The sequence below is a fragment of the Electrona antarctica genome, assembly GCF_951216825.1.
Source record: "Electrona antarctica genome assembly, chromosome: 15".
NCBI classification, from domain to species: Eukaryota; Metazoa; Chordata; class Actinopteri; order Myctophiformes; family Myctophidae; genus Electrona; species Electrona antarctica.
Window position 1 is genome coordinate 26,472,965 of NC_136796.1, and position 25,646 is coordinate 26,498,610.

The 25,646-nt window shown below is 41.5% G+C and overlaps 1 protein-coding gene across 6 annotated transcripts in view; it reads right to left on the reverse strand.

The window, feature by feature from the left end:
• The window catches only part of atp9b (ATPase phospholipid transporting 9B), a 47,869-nt gene that overhangs the window by 21,706 nt on the left and 517 nt on the right, over positions 1–25,646 (reverse strand). For 2 of the 6 annotated variants that reach the window (XM_079522377.1, XM_079522378.1), the window contains exons 2-14: positions 23,407–23,520; positions 22,977–23,150; positions 20,266–20,416; positions 16,234–16,347; positions 15,886–15,994; positions 14,637–14,695; positions 14,129–14,180; positions 11,528–11,622; positions 8,546–8,626; positions 7,085–7,160; positions 5,076–5,152; positions 2,052–2,212; positions 1,470–1,612 (exon numbers count right to left, since the gene is read on the reverse strand). In XM_079522377.1, the coding sequence (XP_079378503.1) occupies positions 1,470–1,612; positions 2,052–2,212; positions 5,076–5,152; positions 7,085–7,160; positions 8,546–8,626; positions 11,528–11,622; positions 14,129–14,180; positions 14,637–14,695; positions 15,886–15,994; positions 16,234–16,347; positions 20,266–20,416; positions 22,977–23,150; positions 23,407–23,444 (1,330 nt within the window). In that variant the 5' untranslated portion in view covers positions 23,445–23,520. Of the gene's footprint in view, positions 1–1,469; positions 1,613–2,051; positions 2,213–5,075; positions 5,153–7,084; positions 7,161–8,545; positions 8,627–11,527; positions 11,623–14,128; positions 14,181–14,636; positions 14,696–15,885; positions 15,995–16,233; positions 16,348–20,265; positions 20,417–22,976; positions 23,151–23,401; positions 23,521–25,646 lie in introns of those variants that run through there. The other 4 variants (XM_079522379.1, XM_079522380.1, XM_079522381.1 and 1 more) reach the window with 4 other exon arrangements.

A 25,646-nucleotide genomic window follows, 5' to 3' on the forward strand; every position in this document is an offset into this window, starting at 1 on the left:
AGGGGGATGGGGGGGTGTCGGGGTGACTGCCGTCTCATTGAACTAATCTAATTACCCATATGGGTTCCCTGTCCTCTCTAACTAACAGACAAGACGCATCACCGCATAGAAAGAGACCGAGTGAGCGCTCAGACTACTAGCCAAAAGAAAAAGAACGAAAAAAGGATTGCGATTGAAAATGGGGCCAATGGCCTCGTTTAATGGATGTTGGTTGCCAGAATGTGTATTGATAGAGCATAAACCTGATTAGAGGGCATCTACCTTCCAATAACATTACAGCCACAGGGTTATCCAATTCTAATGGATTGATTGTTTGTTCCTCTTTTCCATGTGCTTTAACTATCAACGTGGATAAATAGGCTCTGAAGCCAATCTATTCCCCACCTAGACCACGCCGGGCCGAGACAAAGAAGCATGCGGAGACCACCATGGGAGTTTATCACAGCGATACAATGTCTGACATTAGGGAGAGAAATGCTTGTTTGTTACCTGCGCATCAGGTCATCAAGTGAAATAAGCCAAGTGTAGGGTGGGCCTGAATGTCATGTTAATTCTGTGGGGTTTTGGAAATGTTACACATCATGATGGATGGAGAAGTACAATATATCTGTTACTTGTACAGTAAATGGGTGATGTGGTTCTGAAGCCCATTTCAGAATAACATTGTACTAGGTCATGTCATAAACCTTCAACTGTTTTCTCAATCATTATTTTTCTCCCAAATAAGTCATTGTTATGCCAATTCCCCCATGTCCCTGTCACTGTCTAATGGCTGTTCTTGGGGAGGGTGTAGACAACCACTTCTCCTCTGATATACAGTATGTGACTTCGCCAGCTGCTTCTTTTCAACAGACAATGAGGACTGCTGAGTTTAGGCATAACATATTCATCTTTCCCAGGTCTGGTCCCTGCTGAACAGACGCCCCGACCAATTGGAAAGCCTGGCAAAGCTGTAGGCACTATAGAGGAATCAAACACCAGTTCCCAGTCTCCATGGTGGTGGGCAGGAGCTTTACCCCTGCACCACCTGGAAACATATTTGGTTTTATGGACCCGTGGTCCTAATAATATAAATCTATATGGTGTTCCAGCATACATTAAGGTCCTTTGTTCATCAGTCGACTTTGAGGCTTAATCAGGAGTTTGGCCAGGACTAGACTGAGCTGTGGACAGGACTAGACTGAGCTGTGGACAGGACTAGACTGAGCTGTGGACATTGCTCTTGCCTTTATGTTTTTATGTATGTAATTGTGTTTTCTTTTCTGTTCGCTGTGTTACTGTATGTCAAATGTGCTGCATACAAGGCCGCTGGGTCACAACTCGCAAGACAAATGTCAGTGGAAACTGACAATAAAGTACTATATCATATAAATCTCAGAATTTTCAATAGGTCAATAGCAGCATAATTTAAGTCCTTCTACATAATCTGCTCACTAAGAAGTGAATGTATTGATTCAGTGTTCTCCTACCCGTTTTGTCCGTCAGCAGGTAAACTAGTCTGCCCAGTTCTTCAGGGATGGTGCTGGTCCGAACGACGGTACCAGGGATGTTCTCGTCCTTCATGATCATCCAGCCGTAGGCAGACTTCCCCATGTCCAGGTTGACACGCAGGCTGGAGGCACAAAGTGACAAGTATAAGCTTACTTTAAACCTAAAACTAAAATTAAGTAGTGGTTGTGGTCATGGAATTAACTTAACCATCAACAATTGACCATACTGTATTCACACAGCTCCCTGTGGATGAATATTCTGCATTAAGGCACCCGTGGGTGGAATGGAACGATGTACAATATTGGGTGATTCTTCAAAGGTTAGTGAAAAACACCCGCAGTCAAAGGGGGATTAAGATTAATGAATTCCACAAGCAATGTGTTAATTTGGTTAATTTAATTTCTTGGCTAGTGTATTCATGTGTATTTCCAATGAATGTTTGAAATGCATGATTTTTATCTTTCTTTAAAAATAATGACAGATGGTGTTAGAATGAGCTGAAATGGAATTTCAAAATAGAGAAAGAAAGAATAACTTAACGGTCATATATAACATAATACCTGATAGGAATGATGTAGGAGAACAGTACGACAAATCGGAATAGGTTCCGGAACCATGGACCCACAAACCCCTGCACTGCTACCATGACAACAGCCAAGACCACCTGGGCCAGGAACAGGGCCTTGGTGAGTCGGTTCAACTCCAAGTCCAGTAGGCCAACCTGAAGGGATGAGAGGTCAGACGTCAGGACACCTTTTACCTTTTATTCGGGGACTCAACCATAGGGAAATTGAGATGAAGAACAAGGGGAGGGATTCAATCCCAGGTCAGGAAGGGGTAACATGTGGCAACAGACACACTACATATTATCTGTGAACACATGATGAGTAAAATGTTTGATTCATTGTATATTCCAACTGTTTAACAACAGTTGTCTTTGCCTTCAAAGTTAATAAACTTACATTGCTAGGTAAAGAGTAAAGACTACACAAATGTACAAATGTTTTTCTCTGCAGCAAAGCGTGAAAGACATTTGTTTATTATGGTTCTTTCTCCTGGTAAAAAAAACAAACTAAATCACTGTCACACTCCTTGAACACCAACAGCTGGTCAAAAGGGCTTGAATGTGGAAAAGTTCCCATATTGAGATAACCCTCTTAAAAAAAGTACCAGGGTCAGAGTTTTCTTCTTCAGTTTTCGAGTACAGCTCCCATCCAATGAAGGATGTGGGAAAATAATGTCAAGGCAAAAGAGGAGCGCTTCCCCTCTCCTTGGCAGTGTTTGCAGCGAAGGCCCAAACACAGAGGCCTTTCATCTGACACACCACGCTTAGGAAAACACCAAAACATAACATCTCCCCCCACTTAAATAAAAGGAACGTCTCTGAAAAGGAGGGGAGGGGAGTGAACACGTATCAAAAGCAGAAAGGAGAATTCCTCCGCTGCCTGCAGCCCCGGTCAGCCAGCCCCCCCAACGTTCCCCAGAGAGCTGGGAGAGTGACTGATTTATCAGTCGCTGTTCAAACTCACTCAGTAGCAGAGCAAGGGGGGAAGGGGTGGAGAGTAAGAGATGGAGTTGGGAGGGCACCTCTCCCCATCCTGGTGCCTCGCTACATGGTTCATGCTTGAGGTATTGAGAAAAATAGGGGGTTTGCTAGGATTAAAACGAAGAAAAATGAAGACAGAGAGAACAGTGCCATGCCTGAAAAACAGAGGGATCCCCTTTTTGCATGAACAATGGCCGGTCCAAATTTTCCTAGGCTTGCCGAGGTCTGAGGATCAGATGAAGTCATTATTCATTCAGACAAGGAGAAAAAAAGGACTCAATTACCTCAACCTAAAGACCATCAATGAATAAAAGTGCATATTTTAGCCCATTTATCCCACGACTCATTAAAAGTGAAAGGAATGAGTCAATGTCCCTGTGCCGCTAGTATTTTTACGCATGTGTGTGAACTCAGATGAAGAATCACTGCCGTGGGCCATGAATATGACTTCAGAGAGTAAAGTGCTTGTGAGCAAGAACATCTGTGAAATAAACTCATATTGATTCAAGGTGTGACGAAAATCTGAGGAGATCAGAATTATCACAACGAAGTCAAACTTCAAACAGTCAATCTATGCTTAAGAATAGCTTCTGGCCAAATAACATTGTCCTGTCTCTTTACTTTGAAGGCGGTCTGTCTAACAATATTGAGACAAAGAGTGAATCTATTCTTGACGCCCCGTAGGATAGATCAAGTGCAGGCATTGTCCTGGCCGGTGTCACAACAGATTATATGAGGCCAAAACATTCTTGTGACTTTAGCCGCACTGTATTGACTTTCTCCACACAATCTCCAGTCGCAGTATTGGCACTTCTGACATCATCTCCTTGAAATATTGAATTCCTCTCAGCCACGGAGCTTATACAAAACGCTGCTGCCCCCGAACCCCACCCCCACAACCCACTGCCGTTCGACCGGCCACATCAGCATTCTTATTAAAAGACACTCGTGTCGTGTAAAGACAAAACAAATAAATAAATAAACTAATGCACCGCAGTCATGCGCCTGTGTCACTGCACAACCATGAGAGCTTTAGAACAGTAGACAAGGTACGTGCAAAACTTTATCAATGTCATAGTATGGGCAGGGATAGTCTTACAACATTGCCAAAACAGTGCCATCCAGATCTCGAACACAACCTCCCTCCATCCTACTCTATCAGATGACCTGTATCTATCTGAACTGACGATCTTCCACGTAAAATCTTATATTTACGCAGTAGCACATTTTCATTAATCTCCTTGCAATCTGGGGGACAAAACGCTCGATGGGGATTCTGCGGGATTAACTTTCGGGCTGAAAATGTCATTTAAATCCTCGGTTAGTTAATTTCCCTCTTGGTTAATTAGCGTCTGCCAGCGACCTTTTGCATTGACAGGTCCAACTTTATCTGGAAAGTCAAGGTTAAAAAACCACCTCACCAAAGTGATTGATTAGTGATTAGAGACAAGGGGGAGAGGGAGAGAGAGAGAGAGAGAGGGGGGGGGGGGGGGGGGGGCAAGAAAACTTTTGAGTGTGCTACCGTGCTATATAGAAAAATCTTCAGTGTTTGTTTAACGCTTACATTTGTACACTGCAATAATTACAAATAGATAAATTAACACGCTTAAAACAATGTAAGCCTTATACCAGGCATAGCTTCAGTTGCATTTCAGAGGCATTTTTATATTTAGGCAAACACCATGTAATCAACCCAAAACTATGACCATGGTGTAAATGCCATCTACAGTATACTGTAAAAGCTAATTGAACAAAGTGTAAAAAATGTACCGTTATGGGAAAAGAACACTGTGTAGTGCAGCAGTACTTTGTATTTAGAGCATCTGTGTTATCAGGTTTTTTGGTCATATACATACAGTATGCCAATAGTTTGCGAGGTGATTCAAAGTTCTGTCATACCCTTTTCTGTGGTTTGTTATCCTTGGTTAATCATGTGAAAAACAGTCTTACATTAATTATATTTGTGAACAATGCTCATGGAATCACAGAGGGTTGTGACTGTCTTTGTCTATAGGTAGCAAAACAAAAAGGTTTTCACCTTGTTCTTGGCGGAGGACGTGTTCAGTACACTCCTGGTCTCTTTGCCTGTGTAGATCACCACCCCTATCACTGTGCCTGCCAAGGACGGAGACAAGGAAAGTAATGCTGCTCATTAACTGGACCCCACACACACACACCGCGCTCTCTTTCTCACATTACACACACACACACACACACACACACACACACACACACACACACACACACACACACACACACACACACACACACACACACACACACACACACACACACACACACACACACACACACACACACACACACACACACACACACACACACACACACACACACACACACACACACACACACACACACACACACACACACGTCGATTAAGATGAACTGCATGAGAAGAAACACAATAAGGCTGAGGCAGCTCTCCTTCATAGCCACTCAACCCAACAGTCAGGCACAACTTAAATACGTTTAGGCTCCCAGACCTTCAACCCATCCCATGGAAGCTCATAAAACCAGATCAATATGCTACTACCTTTATTTGCCGATTCATTAAGGTGGCCTTATTACAAAGGATTAATGAGTCATTAATATTAAACGAGCTTAATGGGGGAGTAAGGGTACTAATAAACATAAATACAGACCCTGGAATCCCCAAACTAGAAGAGAGGAGAGGAGAGAAGAGAAGAGAAGAGAAGAGAAGAGAAGAGAAGAGAAGAGAAGAGAAGAGAAGAGAAGAGAAGAGAAGAGAAGAGAAGAGAAGAGAAGAGAAGAGAAGAGAAGAGAAGAGAAGAGAAGAGAAGAGAAGAGAATAGTTTTAAAGTAACTACAAAGTAATTAATCATTCCCTTTGACTCCCAACTCGGTGTAAAAAAAGAAAGAAAAAATGAAAACATGTGACAAATGGTCTGTGTCACAGCATGGTGAAGCCTTTTCATTTAAACATGCGAACAACTGAGCCTCTTGTCACAGCTGGACGCACACGGTTCATAAGAGAATGAATCCAATAGCGATCCAGACCATTCAGAGTAATAGGCACAGAACACCACTGTGAACATTATCAGGTGTCCTTCAAGGAGACAGTTGTAGAGGACAATGACACTCTCAACCAAAGGATGATGTCAGGTGTTCAAGTCAGACCCAGAGTTTGTGTGTAACACAGAGAGCGATTGAGAGTGTGTGTATGTGTGCCAAAGAAAAAGAGAGTAGTGTGTGTGTGTGTGTGTGTGTGTGTGTGTGTGTGTGTTGGTCAAGGTCAGGCCAGGGTGGAGTGGGACACCGCAAATCAATGGTGTGGCCATCGCTGTGAGTGTCGCACACTCTCAACTGACACAAGCGTTCTGTGGGGAATCGCTTAGCGGTAGTTAAAAGAGGAGGATTACCTCAACCGTACATTTTGGAGAGTTTTTCCAAAGTGCGGATAGTCGTTTCAGGGCCAACCTCCATCAAGGTTTAATGTCATGGGACTGGACAGTAAAGGGTATCTACACAGCTTGGATGTCGCAGTCAGAATTATTTTAATCATCAGTACAATAAATGAACAGTGTTGGTGAGATGGGTGTGAAGCTTGCCTATACCTTTCAGGTCCACACTACATAACATACGGTATTCACACATGCCACAAACGGGGACAGGAAAATGAGGGATTATCAACGTACGCTGGATGACTAAAATGAAGTTGCAGTGAATTTCTTACCAGTTTTATGATGGAACAATAAAGTGCCACTAACCACTTAAGCCCTACTGTATACACTGTACAAAGTAGATCATCTCAAAAGTACCAAGACATTGCATAACAATGTGTTGTGGATTTGTAGATCTATTTTTTCAAACCTACAGTATTTAAGTCTATTTGTATAGCACATTTCAACACAAGACAATTAAAATAGCTTTCCACAAAACATCAAGCATCAAAACTGCCCTGCCCTGCCTTGCTTTACATTTTATGATGCTTCCTGGGTGCCAGGGTCCACATTTATGGACCCAAAATGAATGTTAGCCAATTTACTTTGCATTTACTGTACTTACCAGATGCAACAACTGTGCTGGCCCAAAGCGTGTTCTCAATACTTAGGCTCTCGTGGATATGAGGGTCACTGTCCTCCTGCAGAGAATAGCCACACAAAAAGAGTTTATTTTATTCTCAATTATGCTGTTATTTTGAGGTATAACGTCAACTGTAAGTCAACATTTATTTGGCAAATGTTGGTGTAAGTTTGTAACATACTACAGTATTATACCGTAGTAAACTGTTTATGGTCTATAACAAACCAAGTTTCATTTATCATGACTAGATGGGATTGGGGCAAGCATGGAGCTTGAACACTTGCAACCTTTACTTGTGTATCATTAATATCCAGAACAAGCACCTGACACTACAAATACTGCCATAGCAATGTGGTACCGCACATCCTTTATCAATACAACTCAGTAGATTCTGGGCGGAGATACAGGCTGCCTTTTTAAAAACAGCATAGAGAAGAGTGAGCAGAGATTTCAGTGATAAATAAACCCCTGGAGAGCATCTTGTTTCACCCCCCACTACACACGCACTTAACCAACCCAGCTCCCTTCCCCTCTTAAATAAAGACAAATGCTGAAAATGGCTTGAGTCAAGACTGCAGAGTTACGGGTTCCAGTTTCGTCTCAAATTGCCAGCCTGATATGATAATTATGATACCTAAGCACCCACATCCTGTCAATCCCACTAAAACATGGGAAGAGGAGCATGAAGAATAAATGGCAGGTTTGCAGAATGCTTGACCGCCCCGACATTGGCATTGTACCAAGGCTCTCATAAATGCTGAATGCAGAGGGAGGCAGTCGGGGAGCAAAGACGCACCACTGGCAAGATCACTCTCAAGGAAGGAAGAAGAAAGAGACGGCGAGAGAAAAGAAAGAAATAAGAGACAAAAAAGAACACGGAAAACTAAAATCCTCATAAATAAGGTATGTTCATTTGCTGTGGGTCTGTGGGAACCTAGGCCCCCCCGATCTCATCCACACCCCAACCCCCGTCCTGCTCGGACTAAAAGCACACGTTATGCAAAAAGAAGGCCGCGGAGGATGAATGAGAAGGAGGAAGTGCTCGCTCACTAAGCCTGGTGTGTGGCCAAGAGTGAAGACCAGCCACAAAGCCCGTCTTTGTACTGGGGCTCTCCTCTCCGTGGGGGCCACGCTAATCTGCTATTAATAAAAAAAAAAGGAAAAGGAAAATTCACTGAGCAAAGAGAAGGCATGGATGGAGCGACGGAGCTGGAAGGGACCTGCCTGTGATGTAAGAGGCCGGCCTGCAGGAGATAGCGGAAACCCAACAAAGAGAGACGGACACACACACAGCCCTCATTGTTGCCATTCGTCAACACATTGCGGCGATACGCATCAGTCATGTCAATTTCTAATTTCGATCAATTCGATGAAGTGTGATGTGTGTTTTAAGAATTGTTCTTTTCCTGGTGAGGAGAAGAACATATCAGTGAGTCACTCTACCCTGGTGAAGTTTCCCTCGAAGCTGTGGATGTCCAGCTGGGGCTTCTGGGCATAGACATAGGCGCTGATGGAGAAGAGGTCCTAAGGGACAACGGGAAATGAGAGATGAGTGTTCAATAGCGATCACTGATCATTTAAAGCAGAAGTAAACAATACGCATCCACAAATGGCAACAGGAGGTAAATTCAAACCTTTGCCTTAGGTGTGCTGATTTATTCGCTTATAACATTTGGCAATGGGTTTTTGTTGGTGAATACTGTATGCATATTTTTCTATGTAGTCATGCCAAAGGAGATGGGTTTGAATTAGAGGGGAAACAGAGTATCAAAACAATTCCTTCAGCCAATACAAACACAAGAGACATATGACATCACTCTACCATCATCTCATTCCTCCTGTTATCAAAATGTGTCAGACTGCAGTTTTAACCCTGTCAAGCATTGAACACCTAACACCAGCTCTCACTCCCAAGTGGCACAACAAAAATTGATTGTAAATATTAAATTATTCAGCCAGGCAGGCAGCCTCTGCAGCACCAGGCGGCCTTCAGTCATGCTCAGATAGTGTAGTGCTGGTGAGAACATGGACAAAGTGGTTTAGAGTTGGAGCGGAGGGGGGGGGGGGGATAATTTTACTGGGCCCCCAATGGAGAATAAGGTTGCTCCAACTCCTTACTGATGACAAAATAAAAAGACATGACAGAACCGTGTTAGGTGCAGAGACATGGACAGAGATTTGACATTTCTGTTTCACTAGTGCTTCTATTTGGGCTTAAATTTGGTAATGTGACAATATTGAGTACAAGTACAAATACAAGTACAAGTACAAGTACAAGTTGTTTTCATGAATAAAATAAAAAACAAAAAACAAAAAACAAAAACAATAATACAAAATGTCACAGATTTTTGTATGGACATTTTGTATTATTGTTATGAAGTTCAATAGAACCCAATCAAATTTACAAGATATGCTTAACAACTCTATGGATCCAACAACATGGATGGTATTATTTCCCTGGATATCACAATGACCGCATATCCTTGTATAGATTAGTATTGCTACCAGGAAGACACTATCATGAGACTTTTCCACTGCCGATACTGGTGCAGTGTATTACACACTGCCAAGACATAACACCACACAGAACCTTTGCTTTGATATCTGACATGACATAAGTGGGTCTTGTTAGCAGACATTCGTATTTGGGGGAAATGCCGAATGCCAACACCCTATTCAAGCCAGGGATTAGGCTGATATGTGATACCACTATGGATATCAGAGCAACCCTGGTTGAAAGGATGACAACATGGCATGTGGCGGCTTTGACTAAAGACCGAAAGAAACACATCCATCACTATCACTAAGCCACTAGAAACCGTATAGGGATGTTAGTCCTCAATCATCAAATTACTTACTTAAACTTTAATTGTGTGATCACATTAAGTGGGAACGGAAAAAAATCTTAAATCTTAAAGTGTTGAGTATCTCCTCCAGTTAAAGGAAGCTACGGTCAAGGTCTAAGTTGTTCCTGCTGTCTGGGTTTCCATTACAGCTCAGAGCTGACTGCACTCTGATGACTGATGCTTTAGAGATAAAGCAACATCAACTTGCTATCAACTTGCCATGACGAAGCGCCTCACCATGGAGGATCGCGCCTTCTGATCAGCTGCTCCTCGGCTGTGGAATTCCCTCCCTAACCACCTGAGAGAACCTCTAGTTGGGGATGGTCTCTGACCATTCATCTGAATTTATTGACTTTTATGCAATATAGCACTTTGGGATTTGTGTAAAAAATAAAATGTGTTACAAATACATTTGTATTATCATTCAGTCACTTCATTGTGGTTTTTGAGTCATTTGAAAGTATTCATAATTTGTAACTGTTCATTACAGTTAAGAGTAATTACATAAAACAATCTGACTGATGCCAGACATAGCAATCCTATTGCTAGTTCCCATAAAGCATGGCTATCCTTACCGAATACCTACCTACCTACCCGAGTCTGTCTAATTTGATTTTCTTCAAACTTGGTCCTGTTTTTGACCTTGACCTTAATTGTGACTTTGATCTTTGAGATTTCTGACCCCAAAAACACCTTTTCGGGACAGCCTACAGATAATTCTCACCAAGTTTGAAGAAAATCAAATATTATAAATATGCACATATTTGTATTTAACTTGTGAATGACCAGGAGGCTGCCAAAAATAGACGATTAGCTTTTGGGTTCCAAAGATCAGAGGACAAGGTCCCAATCGAGGCCACGGTTAAATCAATCTACTGAGCACAATCTTTCAAGTTTCTTCTTGTGTAAGTTTTGAACTCTCTAAAGCAACCTATTTTTTCCCTCAAACTTGTATACATTTACATTATATGATGTATTGTGTAATCACATTATGTAATCGTATAATAGCTTTACTTAGCTGGGCCTCATTCCAACTGCATCAGTACTTAATAATGATGCAAGTTGGGGAATGCATGCCCCGCCCGGTTATGCAATAACCATTGTAGTAGTTGTCAGGGTACCTGTAACACCTTTGAACACCATGGTAGTAGCACTCTACCCACTGCCTTTATCTATAAATATACCTTTTGATGCTACTACCTTTTTTTTTACCCATATGAATTGTATTATATTGTATTTATATCATAAATATGTAATACTGATGATTTGAGTACATTCTTCTTTTCGTGTCTTTGAAGCATGTGGTTAGAACTTAGAAGACAGTTTGCCATTTATTTACAGTCCTTTGCATTAATATTCAATATCTTTTAAGCTGCACAGGTTGGGTAGTAGGGGGCAGACAAGGCAGTGCTGCATCGTTTGGTCCTCTTCTTCACATTCGCAGATGGTTGGGTCGGCTTTGTAGCCCCATCTGGCCATAGCAGCTTTTGAATTGGATGAATAGAGTACATTGGAGACACACACACAAGATGTTATAGGTAGAATAACCCTCCTTCAGCTATTATTACTGTATTCCTACCCCTAGTGCTGGAAGGCGTTGCGTACAGCAAACAGCAACTTTCAGTTTCCAGTCCGTTTCACCATCCAGCTGATCTGTTCTGATGAAACACGATCCTGGAAAAAAAGCACAAAAAAACAGACAGGTCAGGTTGTGGCGCTATAATAGGCCAATGTGAAAAGAAGAAATGGCCTTCTTACACCTTGGATGGCAATTAGCCCTTCACTAAGTCTCTCCCCAACCCATCCTTGTCCAATAGGCACATTAGCAGCAAAGAAAGCTTGACCTGCATAGCAACTGTTGCTAAACTATTTGGATTGGCATTGGACTATCGCTTTTTGGGGTGGGATTTAGTGAAAGGCTAATTGGATGATTTGAGGCATTTTATTCCAAAAATGTGTTTTGCAAAAATCCACCTGTTGGTGGCGCTATAACAAGCCAATGTGAAAAGGGTGGGATATATTCCTCAGCCTAGTAGGAAAGTCTGTGAAAGATTTCATGTAAATTGTACACTGCATTCATGATTTGAGGCTTTTTGTTCAAAACGGGCCAATCCTGCAAATTTGGAAGGCCAATGTTAGCCAATTAGAATGGAATATGAAATATCGGACAGATCCATCTTGAAGATAATGTGTAACGATTTCCGGGATTTTTGGACAGAATCTGGAGGAGTAATATCCAAAAATGTGTTTTACCAAAGTCTGCCTCCTGGTGGCGCTATAACAGGCCGTTCTGGACAATTTTGACCAGGTTAACGGTGCCGGAGATTAGCTGGTAACAGACGGACGGATGCACACACACGGACGGACTCACACACACACGGACGGAGTGCAAAACATACTCTCTCCCCATGCCTTCGGCCTGGTGGAGACAACAAAGGATGGATAAAGGCGGTATACAATACCATTTGCAGATCATTCTAAATTAAATTTAGTGTTTCAATATTCCTTGTATGTCAGTATTATATGATTATCAGCTATAAAACTAAGAATTGCAACATGCAATCATACACCAATTGAGTTGCTCAAGTATGACATATAATCATACGCTACACATTAAAACACATGTACCAGATACAAATATGGAAATGTTACTGTAGTTAATTGACATAGGGTCATATAACAGTACATAGAGCCTGTGGCTGTGAGGGCCACCCGAGGTGCACACAAGAGCCCAATAAATGCTCAGCAGTCATGACCCGTATTGATCGGAGGTAATATTCCATATGAAACTGATGGATGAGAGTGACTATTTGACAGAGAGAGGTCAAAGGGCAGGTATAAATGGTCCCCAGAGAGTTAAGTATGATGGAAAACATTATCACAAGGAGGATGATTCATGGTTTCCTTCCGCTGCCGATGACAGGTCCTCTCCTCCTCGCTGAGATGTGTGTCTCCTGTGTTTGTGTGTGCGTGCATGTGTGTATGAGTGTGCGTGTGTGACAGAGAGGAAGACAAGGATTGATCGAACAGGTTCATGATAATACTGATAAATATGTATTTTCAACTGAAAATGTTGTTGATGTATAGCGTGTATAAATGTAACATTGCAACAGTAGGTCGCAGGTTATTACTATGAAAACCTGTAAAACCCGTCCATCCGTCAGTCAGGTCACGCCTCCATATATGGTTGTCAGCCCATCACGCCTCGTGGCATCACGCCTCATGACATGTCACACCACCATAATGGTCGACGCTCTATATATGGCCTTCTCCATATATGGTCGACGCTCCATATATGGCCGTCTCCATATGAAGATCACAACACTGACCTCATCAAACCCTGGATACATGGAGAACATGGATCACCTAGATCTGCATATATGGATATGCAGATCATATATATGTTGATCTGACGCCCCATGCCAAAACGCCAGCGCTCTCCCAGCAGTCTGCCGTCACCCAGGCGGATGCGTGCACGCAACCTCGCCCTTCAGGGCCAGGGCGTCAGGGCATCTTACTGGTAATAAATAGTGTGTATGTATGTGTATGTGTGTGTGTGTGTGTGTGTGTGTTCAACTCATGAAGACATCATCAGCAGTCTGTCATGCATATTGACAGATCAGAGATGGATGAACAGTTACCTCGTGCCCCTTAAATAAGGTGTGTCAATCTAACGAGTTTCATTGACTACATGGAATTCACATCATTAGTCACTGCAAGGATCTGGTCAGGTGGTTTCTAGTCTTCATACTATGCATTCATAAAGAATACAAATAAATCCCTATTTTGGATATACTCAAATTGAGACATGATTTGACTTTTGTGTTTAACCTTTTAAAAACAATCCAAAAATAGCTGATCTATAATGTAACAATACATCTCAACACAATGTACACTGACAGCACTAGTGTCATGCAAGTATAGATGCTTGTTCTTTTTTATCTTCTTTTATCCATTAAATGCTCTCAAATACAAACTTTAATCAAATCTAGTTTTAAATAAGTTTTTAAAATAGATTTCAAGATTGGGCACTTTTTTTCTTTCTTTTTCTTTTAAAATATCAGTCTAAACATTGGTAGTATCATCGGGTGCAAAACTCTGTTTCTAATTCTATGATCCTCCAATATGATTTCTAGCCACTACCACCAGCCTGCTTCACTCTCTTTCATTGCCTACTCACCATTTTTCTCAGACGTTCTCAGGAAAATCATGTCGGCAGGAATCCTCTGATTCTGCACAAAAGACAAAACAAAAAGCTATTGAGCACAGTAGCAACAACCCTTAGAATCATCCTGAATAATTGAACAAGGTCACCACCTTGTCCAGAGAGTGACGGAGAGTCAGTTATCTCAAGCCTCTTTGGAAGACACAGTGATGGAAATGTAATGAAATTTCACATCGTCTGAGTTGAAGTTAAAGATCACCGCTGCATAAGTGTATTCTCACACTGTAACCAAGTGCTTGGTCAATATGTTGCATGTTATATATTCAATATTGTATTTTTCCTATGAAATAACAACCTTATGACTGTGAATGTGAAAAGCAATATACAAGTTTTGTCTTTTTAAACCTACAGTCCAGGCAGATAAAGTACCAAAACACTAGTACTTCAACTAGTCTAGGAAAGAACTTTGGCTTGAGCCTTGTTGACCAGTGGCCAAAATTAAAACATGAACATGAAGCCTCACCTTCTCGACAATGATGAGGTCTCCAACTTGTATATCAGAGCTCTTAACTTGAATTTTACCTGGAGAGGAAAGCAAGAGAGCATTATTCCTCACAAATAACGAATGTGGGAGAGCACTGAAACAAAAGGGCAATAATCTTAAATTCCCATAGAAGACACATTCCAAGCAGATTGACTACCTCATAAGATGTGCTCTGAATGTTTAAACGGTGGTGAAATGAAACTCAGCTATTGATCCCTGGTCCTTGAAAATGACGCTGACTCTTAAAACCACAACCTTGTTTTTATATCGTTCTTCTCTTTCTCCCTCCAGTTTCAGAGAGATCAATTACAGTACCTCGCCCATGCAAATGTAATACCCTTCTGTTTTGATCCCCACTGTCAGGCGTGGACTAAAACAATGGAACATAGGGTCACTCTCAATTATATCGACTCAATATGCTCTAAGGACATAACCGCTGTAAAATGGTTATGGCTGAAGAGCATGCTTGAATGAAGGCTGTGATTTCACAGAGGAGGAAAATGGAATGTTTTGCTTGTCTAGGTTGAGTGATATAAAAGTGAGATAATACTTTTATTTTACACTATAATCTTCTCTACAATATAGCCAAGAATTGTCTTCAGGATTAAAGTAGGGTTAATACATGCATGAATGCAGAGTTCTATAACAGCTACCTCTGTATGTGCTTTCTTCTATTGTGTGCGTTCACACAAATACTGTATACAGTATGCACGCATGCACAGGCACATCATGCAGACACACACACACACACACACACACACACACACACACACACACACACACACACACACACACACACACACACACACACACACACACACACACACACACACACACACACACACACACACACACACACACACACACACACACACACACACACACACACACACACACACACACACACACACACACGTAGTGTGAAAGTTACATCCCTCGCCGCCACTGTTACAGATATTACGCTTGGGAATTGGCCACACATTCAACAGAGGGATGGATCTTAGATCATACAGTCTTGAGAAATTGGAGACAGGGAAACCAAATCAATGCAATTACAGCAAGAGGAATGACTTTTGTTACAAGTGTAGATCCATTTGAGTGTCGTCCCTTAATTGCATGGGGAAAAGCTTGACTGTACACTTGAATATCCGTTACCGTAATGTCAGCAAGGGGTTACAGTCATAAGGGAGAGCACAGATAAGAGTGTTTTTGTTCTTCTTATCCTAACCTCGCACTGTGAGCTTGCCGTATAGCTGAGAGTTCATCTCTTTGTCACGCTGGTAACGGCGCACCTCGTCCACAGCCTCTCGCACCATCGTTACAGCTAACACAAAGCCCTGGGCGACACAGAATATGCAACACAAATTAGTTTACGCTTATTTTAAACATTTCAGTTGCAAGTTCAGTATAAAGTATATGGTTGATAGACAGAGGCAGACAGACGACAGACAGACAATTAGACAGACTATTAGAGCCAGTCACACAGACAGATGGTGATATGATCACATGATGATAGGGTCTGCCAACAGGGACACTTGAAGGTTATTCTTAACCTTAAGAAGTTAAGAGCATTTACCAGAGGTGCCCAATATGTGTACAGATAGCCGATTTTCAGAGATGGCACGAACTGGGAGCAGGCCACCACAAGAAAGTAGAGGTTGAGGAAGAACTTGAACTGCTGGTAGAGAACCTGAGAGGGGTAAAAGAAGAGACAATGATTCTGCACGGTGAGTGAATGTCAGGAAGGTGAGACGAAGACGACTACGACATCCGCTGAGGAAGACGGCCAGAACGATAGCGAGCAGTCATAACGACGCACGGGCAAGGATGGGTTACATGACACGAGGTGGAAAAAGATACATCTTAATGCTGTTACCTTTACATTAACCTAATGGAAACCCGAGTGCTTTTTTTGAAGTTGTCTATCTTTCTAATGACGTTCGAGGGGTACAGATTTCACTTGGCACAGAAACCTGTTACAGTGTCCAATGAAGGCCAGCTGTTTCCTGAGCATTACAGACTTACTCTGAAAAATAAAATAAGACATGTAGCAGAGTTTTAAATACATACCTAGAGACTAGCCAGACTGCCCCATAATTGAAAGATTACAGGTCTGGTTCGTAGTACCTAGGCGTACTGACAAAGTATTGTGGTGAAAGATACCGGTAAGCACGTCTTTCATTGAAAGTCACGCTGGATAAGAGCATGACTTCAACCTTGTGTCCCTATTTTGGGCATGTTAAAGTTCTTTGAAATGTGCCATGTTTCAATTTCAAACCATTGTAGATCTCCATTGACATTTTTTTCAGAAATGTTCAAAAGGTAGCAGAGGTGTAACGTTTTTTTGAATAGGGCTAATAAGAGGTTAACAATGCATTGATATTTATTAGAGGTGCTTTAGATCGGCCAATATTCACTCCAAATGACTCGATCGGTGATCTGCGATTTACCCAATCTTTTATATAAAAGTGGTATAAAGGTCAATCAGATATATAGTATAATATCGTTTTGCATCTTTGTGACAGGCCTAAACATTCTCCCCTTCCTCCCCACACACACGGGAACAGTTTTGACATGGGTTTTGACATAATTTTGGAAATATTAAAATGTTCCCCTTACGCACAAGATCGATATCGGCCGATCGAGAGAAAAACAAGTCCAGTAATTAAAGAAAGAAATTCCCCTTAGGTTGGCTTTATTTTGTTTCTCAACTGATTCTGACAGGACATTAGGTCTACTAGCCAGGATAAAAAAATCTACCCTAATCTGCTCAATGCAAATACCCTAAATTTGCCTTAATCCAAGATGCCACCATTGACAACCTATTATAAGGCAATATTTTCTAAATTTCATTATGCTTTAAAGGAGCATTCAGTGATTTGGGTGATTTGCAAACCCCCCCGGTCCGCCCCGGTAACAAGCACACGCTCTACAGTGGGGGAAAGTGCAACAGGCCAACAGCAAAACCGAAACTAGGGTTTCTTTTACCCCAGGGGCTCACTGGGGACAGGGAGGAACTCCTTATATTGTCAGCACACTATATAGTAGGGAGGATTATCAAAAAGAAAGGGGGGAAAAAAGTGATATTTGAATTAAGTGAAATCACTGAATATACCTTTAAGTAGCATGTGACGTGTCAAACTAGGGGGTTTTCATGATTCTGAATCCATTCCAAGCATTAGGTTTGTATGAAAAACACTCCTTTGACTAAATTTGGCCATAGCCATTTACCCAAATGTCCCCAAAATGTGCTGACCTCATCACATTTTGTGATGACCGCTATGGCAATGGTAAACAATGGTGGCATCTTGGATTAAGGCAAATTTAGGGTATTTGCAGTGAGCAGATTAGGGTAGATATTTTTTATCCTGGCTAGTAGACCTAATGCCCTGTCAGAATCAGTTGAGAAACAAAATAAAGCAATTTAGTCCAACCTCTGCCATTTAATTATTGGACTTTGGACTTCGTAAATTTGATTTGACTGTGCCTTATTTGATTTGTCCTATGTTCCTTTATTCTCTATTTCCCTATTTTAACTCATGTAACTGCCATAGTAGAAAGCTTGCAAAGACAGATTTGAATTGTGCAATGTGACTACAAAGTAGAATTTACTAGTGTCTTCTTGTGAGATGTATAAGCCCTTCACTAACACATCCTCTCTATCAAGCAGTGATAGAGGAAGCGATCTATAGAGATTTGTTGTTGGGTTTCTATGCTCGTGCTTTTACTTCAGAGAGACCTTTAGCAGAAAGCAACAGGCTATTCATCTCTGCTCAGATTTTGAATAATGATCGCAATAATGAGAGTCTAGCGTCTAAGTCACAGATTATCAGAGACAATGGGATCGATGGGCAATGCTCTATAGTTAATGAACCCACTGACCTTTAGGGAAAAATGCACACAGCTAAACTCAATCTGTGAGTATTTAATAATTCAAGGTGGAAGGAGAAAAACAGAGGTGTTTGGTACGCTATCGATGAGAATATCTATGTGTCTGAGAGACAGTTGACATTTTATAGCTTGGCCAAATGAACGGCTTCTTAATCATGGAGCCATTTGGTTTTTAATAAGGAACTGTGATGGATCTCAAGTGATCCCTACAGGAGTGAACCCTCACCTTGGTAATTGAGAGGTACAATTAACACATGGGATGGGAATGGGATCACTCTCTAATGTGTGCTGGCACAATAGCCTCAACCATGGCTATCTGTACAATTGCAATGTGCCATCAACTTGTAAGGAAACTGGCAGGGAAGTCCAGTACTGTATGTACTAGGCCAGGGGTTCTCAACCCGTGGGTCGCGACCCCTAGGGGGGGGTCCCCAAATTATTCTGGGGGGTCCCCATTTTTTTTCCAACTGAATGGCTGGAAAATGGAAATGTGTTTGCATAGTACACATAGTGCACATACATGCATACCTGTAGAGTACATGGCATGAACTTTCCTTAATGATTATATCTGGTTTCAGTATTCGTTTATCTTCTCTATTATTAAGGTTTGTATTGGGGGTGGGGAGGGGGCGGGGCGGGGCGGGGGTCGTGAGACATGGCCAAAGCATTTCCGGGGGTCCCCAGCCAAAAACGTTGAGAACCCCTGTACTAGGCAGTGAAAAATTTAGAAAACTGTACAGTCAAATGCAGTTATATTTTTTCAAAGGCTAGTAATGTTTGTCAACTTTACCAGCCACTTTGAAAGTTGGCCAACAATCGTATTGAAGTATATTTCCATTCCAAAAATTACTTTGGAGGGAAAACAATAGTCAAAAGCAGTTTGTGTCTTTTGGAATCCATCATCAACCTTGTGGAGAAGACGAAAATATTTGTTTCCTGCCCCTGTAATTACATACTCAGCACTAAGTATACAGTGAACCCAGCAACAACCACATGGAAAAAAGCAAATGTGACAACATATAGTATTATATGCAGGGGTGCACACTATTATTTTGGGCTAGTACTCAAAGGAGCACCTGCCCATGTAGTTTGGTGCGCACAGCGCAGCGGGGTACAGACGTTCGTATCCTGCCACAACGTTATGCTGCTTTCACACGGGCAGATGCAACAGATGCAAAGCTACACTAGTACACCTAGTCACAACCAGTGTCGTCGTTAAGCAGCAGGAGGATCCCACTAGCAGCAGCTGTTTATCTCTAGCACAACCACAAACGTCCAACACATATACAATGAATTACTCACCTAATGCTGCCTGCAGGTTCCATGTTTAATTCCAGCGTGTGTAACCTACATTGTTTAAGTGACAGTTTTCATATTGTAAATATGGTCGTAGCTTGTTTACAAGTCAAACGGAATTCCTGTGCAGAAACTGCCTCATCAAAATAAGAGCCACTTGTAATGATTAGTCAACACTAGTTTTATTTCTAAGTCTACTTACAGGACGTTAACATCTCATTTGAGTTCCTTTTGAATGCCTGTCAGCATTCTCTAAATCCCTGTCTCTCAGCTGGTGCGCAAATGCGCCTCCATGCCTTTGATCTACCGCGCACCAAACGTTTTGACGACGCATGCGCACTGGCGCACCGCTTGTGTGCACCCCTGATTATATGTATAATGCAGGAGGTCCAGGAAGGCCATTTTCTGAAAGCAAGCTCACCCCAGGCACAAAGGTGAAGATGTTGTACTTCTGGTTTTTGATGGCATTCCTGGGGTACTTCTCGTCACACTTCTCCGGGCAGCCAAGCCATACTGTCCGGGCCTTCAGTTCCTTCTTTCTCCGACAAGTACGGAGCAAGCAATCACAGCAACTAAGTGGGAGGAACAGATATGATATGTTTGATAAAGTCCAGAGTTAAGATTAGTCTGGTTAGTCAGCCTACCTGATCAACTACTTTGACAGACCAGACATTATTTCGAGGTCCGGCTCTATTCTACGGTACAATCCTATTGGTGGTAAACATTTTGATTGTGGCCACTGGGATTGACTGTATCAGTCACATTGGCCACTAGACAGACAGTTAGGATTAGAAGTGGCCTTTGAGAGAGAATATAGTAGAACATAAATTAAAATACTCAAAGTGTACCCTGTACCTACATAGTATACACACAGGGTGAAGATGAGATCTCTCATATAATACTGGCAGCAGGTTGACCCAGCGGTTCGCCAGATCAACCTGTAACTGAGAAGTCAAAGCTTTGATCAAGCCTATAGCCATTTCCATGCAAGTTGTTCTGAATGAGAATGTCAGTCAAATGCATAGTGTCACATAAGAATAGAAAAGAAAATCTCTCAGCTCCATCCTACATAGCTAATTAATTCCAGGGTCTTGTCAGAGTTAATTAGATCTGCTAGGTTCCTTTTGACACCATTTTATAAAAGAGGCTCTTCTAGCACTTTAAACAAGCTGAAATGGTAGTAGCACTCCAGGAGTGGCATTCCCATGCAATTGTCATTAACGTGAGAAGTCACATTCAGACATGAGGTCAGCTCAACTAAAAGACACACACAGTGTTTCTGCATGGAGTACCGGTATATACATTCATGTAATAATATGCAATGCACAGTAAAAATCTTAATTTTACTCTGAGAGTGTGATGCCTGAAGATCAGTGGACATAAAGCTTGCAGCAATAAATTGATTATGCACAGATTTGAGTGTGCAGAGCCTCCCTTTAGTCAACTCTGAGAGTGTACAAATGTAACATTTGGTTAGATTTGTATCGTCTCAGTTACAAGATAGGTTGCCTTCTGTGGACCCAGACAAGAGACATGCAAATATTGCCTTCTGTGGACCCAGACAAGAGACATGCAAATATTGCCTTTCCCCTCCAATAATATTATGTGAAAGTTCTAATAAGAGAATTGAGGGGTTTGTGAATACATTTGCATCTCCACTTCACTAAAGACTCCAGAAAGAGCATTTGAGATTCTATCAAGCTGGAAATGGGCAAGTAGAGGGTTTTATCCTATCTGACAAACCCAAACATTCTAGGAGTAGTGTAGGGGTCAATTCAGAGGTGCTCGGTATGAACAGGCATTAAACTGGCACCAATGGGGAACAAAAGGGACCAGCCTGGCCTGGTTTTCATGTATGCCGTCATGCTGCTCGCTTTGGCTTTTCCACCCTGTAAGCAAGTTGGCAAAACAACATAAATCCACTAAAAGACGTGTTTGTGTTGGCCATGGCGTTCTCAGTCTCTGTGCTCCCGAATTCCAGATTCATAAGAGTGATTATTTGCGCAAATGAATGCTATTCAAATAATATGCCATTTGAATAGGCAGGGCTTATTCAACGTGAATTATTTGCGTTTTATAATCCTAGGCTAAGCACACATAAAATTACTGGAAAGCATCAAACTGGTCAGCTGTGAAAAATCCGATTTGTTCATTAGTGGGGGGAAAAAATCAATATGCGGCTTGGAGGGAGGAGATGCATCACCGATAACCAAACGACTCTGAAAACTTAATATTCTATGAAATTCATCCACAAACAAAAGGTACTTTTTGGGTAATGAAATGCCCCACAAACATTTGTTTACAAATGTTATTACACTTCATTGTGCTGGCATTAACAAATAGTCCTCTTTTACATGTAGCCAAAATGGTCGTTGTTAGAGGGCAAAACCTGTCAAATGAATCATTAGCTGGATAAACCATGCCATTTTGTTTGACCTTAAAAATCTTTTTGGACTGTTGGTGCGCGTCGAGGAACTCGACCAAACAACGTGCCCTTATCCTCTCTTTGCACTTCACGCACAGCTGCCGGTGCGTTTGAAATCCAAACTAAGCATCATTGGCAATACTTACTAACAATCTATACACCACGCATGCACAGTTGCACACACTAACACACATGTATTATATATACACACATGCGGGGACTGATACACAACAGAACTCTCAAAGTGCGTTGAGGTTTTGAATGGAAATGCTGTAAGTGGTTTACTGGTCCAGAGAATGAAGTGTAAAGCAATACAGTAGGTTGCTGACAAGAGATGCAAACTGGGCCTGACTCATACTGTAGTGTTGTTGTAGAACTATCCTTCCCAATGACAGTATAAGCAACTGGAAAAGCAGAAAAACTAATCAAGTTTCAATTATTACATTTTCTGGTACATACACATACCCCAACAATTGGTCCAATAGTCATATATCATCGTTAGTAATCTTTTATGTAGGTGGATGGTGAAAGATAAAAAGTGATATCACCATGTTGGCATGACTTGTGAGAGATCTATGCTGTGAGATGTTGAAGTTAATTTATGCTATTAATACCTGTCCTGTGATGGTCGTACTACCTAAGTGCTGTCTCAACAACATTATGAATGATTAATAAAAACACATGAATAATGAAGTGTACCACCACACCTGCCACAGAGTACTTTCCAGCCTCCTAAGAGGAACCAGCCCAGTCCTCTCTGTCTCTGGTGGACCCTGGCCCTGGGCAGGGTCTGGTAGTCACTGTCTTCATTCTCAAAGGCTTCCTCTGACATCATCAAGGGCATCTCATCCAAGTTGGAGGACTCATCCTCTAGGGAGTATCTGTGAGAGAAGAACAAACATAATAGCAATGTTACATGATATATCAGCATATAAATACAATACAACATGTATAATAAAGAGAAATAGAGTGACATTGTTAGATGATTTAATCCTAAATTACATAAAGCATAAAGGGTACAACAAACTTCTTTTTTATGTGGGGTGGACTCAGTGGGAAATTAACTGCTAAGTTTTATCGGGTTTATGCCATGTGGAAGAGTGAGGTTTTAGTTAGTACAGATGAAGCTCACTTAACATGTCAGCAAGTGCTGTAGAGAAGCCTACATCCTCCATTCACATCAGTGAGCCACCTTTAAAAGGCAGATGGCAAACAATCTTGAGCATGTAATGTCTTATTCATGAAGTCCTTCTGAGGAAGAGAAAAGGTCTGTAGTTTAACAGGTAAAGCACACACCCAGTGTAACTCACTAAAGATAAATACAACACAAATAAGCCTTACTAAATTAACCACTATCAGCCTGGGGTCCCAAATTTGGGCACGTCATTCATTACTCATGTCATTAGGAAATAATTGTCAAAAAAATTCGCTGTGTGACACTGCCGTAAACCAAAGTATAAATCAGGCTTAAGTGGCTAAATTGTTGTTTAATACAGTACAGTGTGCAGAAAGAGTCTGCAGGCGCCCAAAGCATCGGCAGCTAAACTGTGACAGATAGGCTGCTGTGCTGTAGGCCACCAGCACAATAAACCGACTCCCTGGGGTGATATCAGACTCACTATAAGGAGGAGAGCTTCTCCTCTGGTCTCACACACTCTGGACTGGGTTTGCATGGGCCAAACAAGAGCTTACAAGCTCTCCAAGTTCTCCTGACCTAACTTATGGTCCTAATGTATGCATAATATTGCATATACACATAGTAGGGATGCTGGGGGACATGGACACATGTATACTGACTGCGTTCTGTTTCTCTATCCTAATTTTATAAAATTGGTATCCCAGTTTCAGTTTCTGAAAATGCATTTCCTGTTTAATAAAAAGCTGGGGAGACATGGAGACTCCTGTTACTGAACAAACACTCTATAGCAATAAGTACTATCACAATGTAGAGCTTTTTAACACTTAATTTAACCAAAGAAAATATAATACAGCCTTAAAAACCAGGAAAACACAATATTACGATGATACCCCAAATACCAGACTATAATCTCATAATATCTATATAATATTAATACAGTGTATTGCCAAGCCAGCCTAAAACACAGATGGTACTGCAAGTATCACAGTTGACTGACCAATTCCAGAAACCAAACATTGATATAGAATAGATCTTTCCACCTATTTTCCACCTCTGGAAAAATATGGTAATTAATTAAGTAGTTAAGTAGATCTAACATATCACTATACAAATTATCCAGTGTGCCTTGCACTCACAAAACAAGATGTGATTGTGAACAAACGTAAAAGTAGCTTTAATGTTACTTATGCTGGATAGAAATATCAGCGGAATGCCTAAAATGGTAGTTTAAATTAAGCAACTTGAAGTAACAAACAATAGAGTTCCTACAACGCAACTTTTGTTTGGCGGATAATACTACACCAGTGATTCTGGAGGCACTGAGTCACAGTCAGTCACACAAACAACACGCCCGCCAACGGAGTCAGTCTTTACCATCAAGTCCTGCAAGCTGTACATAAAGCTTAGCCCGAGTGGCACTGAGATACCTTCCTGGGATTCATTGATTGTACCACTGAAGTGATTCTAAAGTACTCTCAACTTACCAACAACTGAGGATGAGTTTTATTTGATACATTTATTTTGGCAGCGCATCACAAAATCAAACAGGCTCACAACAGACATACACGGTGGCCAAAATAACACCAAAACAATGGTGCCTCTCTCATAGCGTACATACACACACTGTTTAATCACAACTCAGTGTTTCTAGAGTTAGCAGTACCTGCAACTTGAGGGGAGACTGTCCCCTCAAACTGCTGTGTCTGAATCTGAACACCTCTGGTATCATTTTAGTTAGGTGAGCAGTTATATACAATGTCTACAACAAAGATGTGTAATGGCGGTGTATGTGAACTTAATCAACAACAGTGGAAACGTCTGTACACCAAAGAACTGCCAATGTGATGTTATATGACTTATGAGAGTTTGGTAAAGCCATTAGGTGTGGGTGGTCAAAGCAAGGGAAGACATTTACAGTGTATAACAGTGACAGCTGTCCGTACAAGTTATTGGTGTGGGTGTGTAGTTATTGGCCTAGGAGTAGGTGGTCATGCGATAACTGCAATATAACTAGTTTGGTATTTACAACCCAAAGCTTGCCAGAGTCATGTGCTACTGATCATTGGTCTCATCTGACAAATGCCTGACTCTGCTGTTGTCACAAACAAAACAAAACAAAAACATATATTATGATATGTAACTAGGCAGGCAATAGTCCAAATATTAGACTTAAATGAATGCCATGTGACTTTTAAAAAGGGGGATGTGTGGGCAGTGCAATGGTCAGCAAAACCTTTGT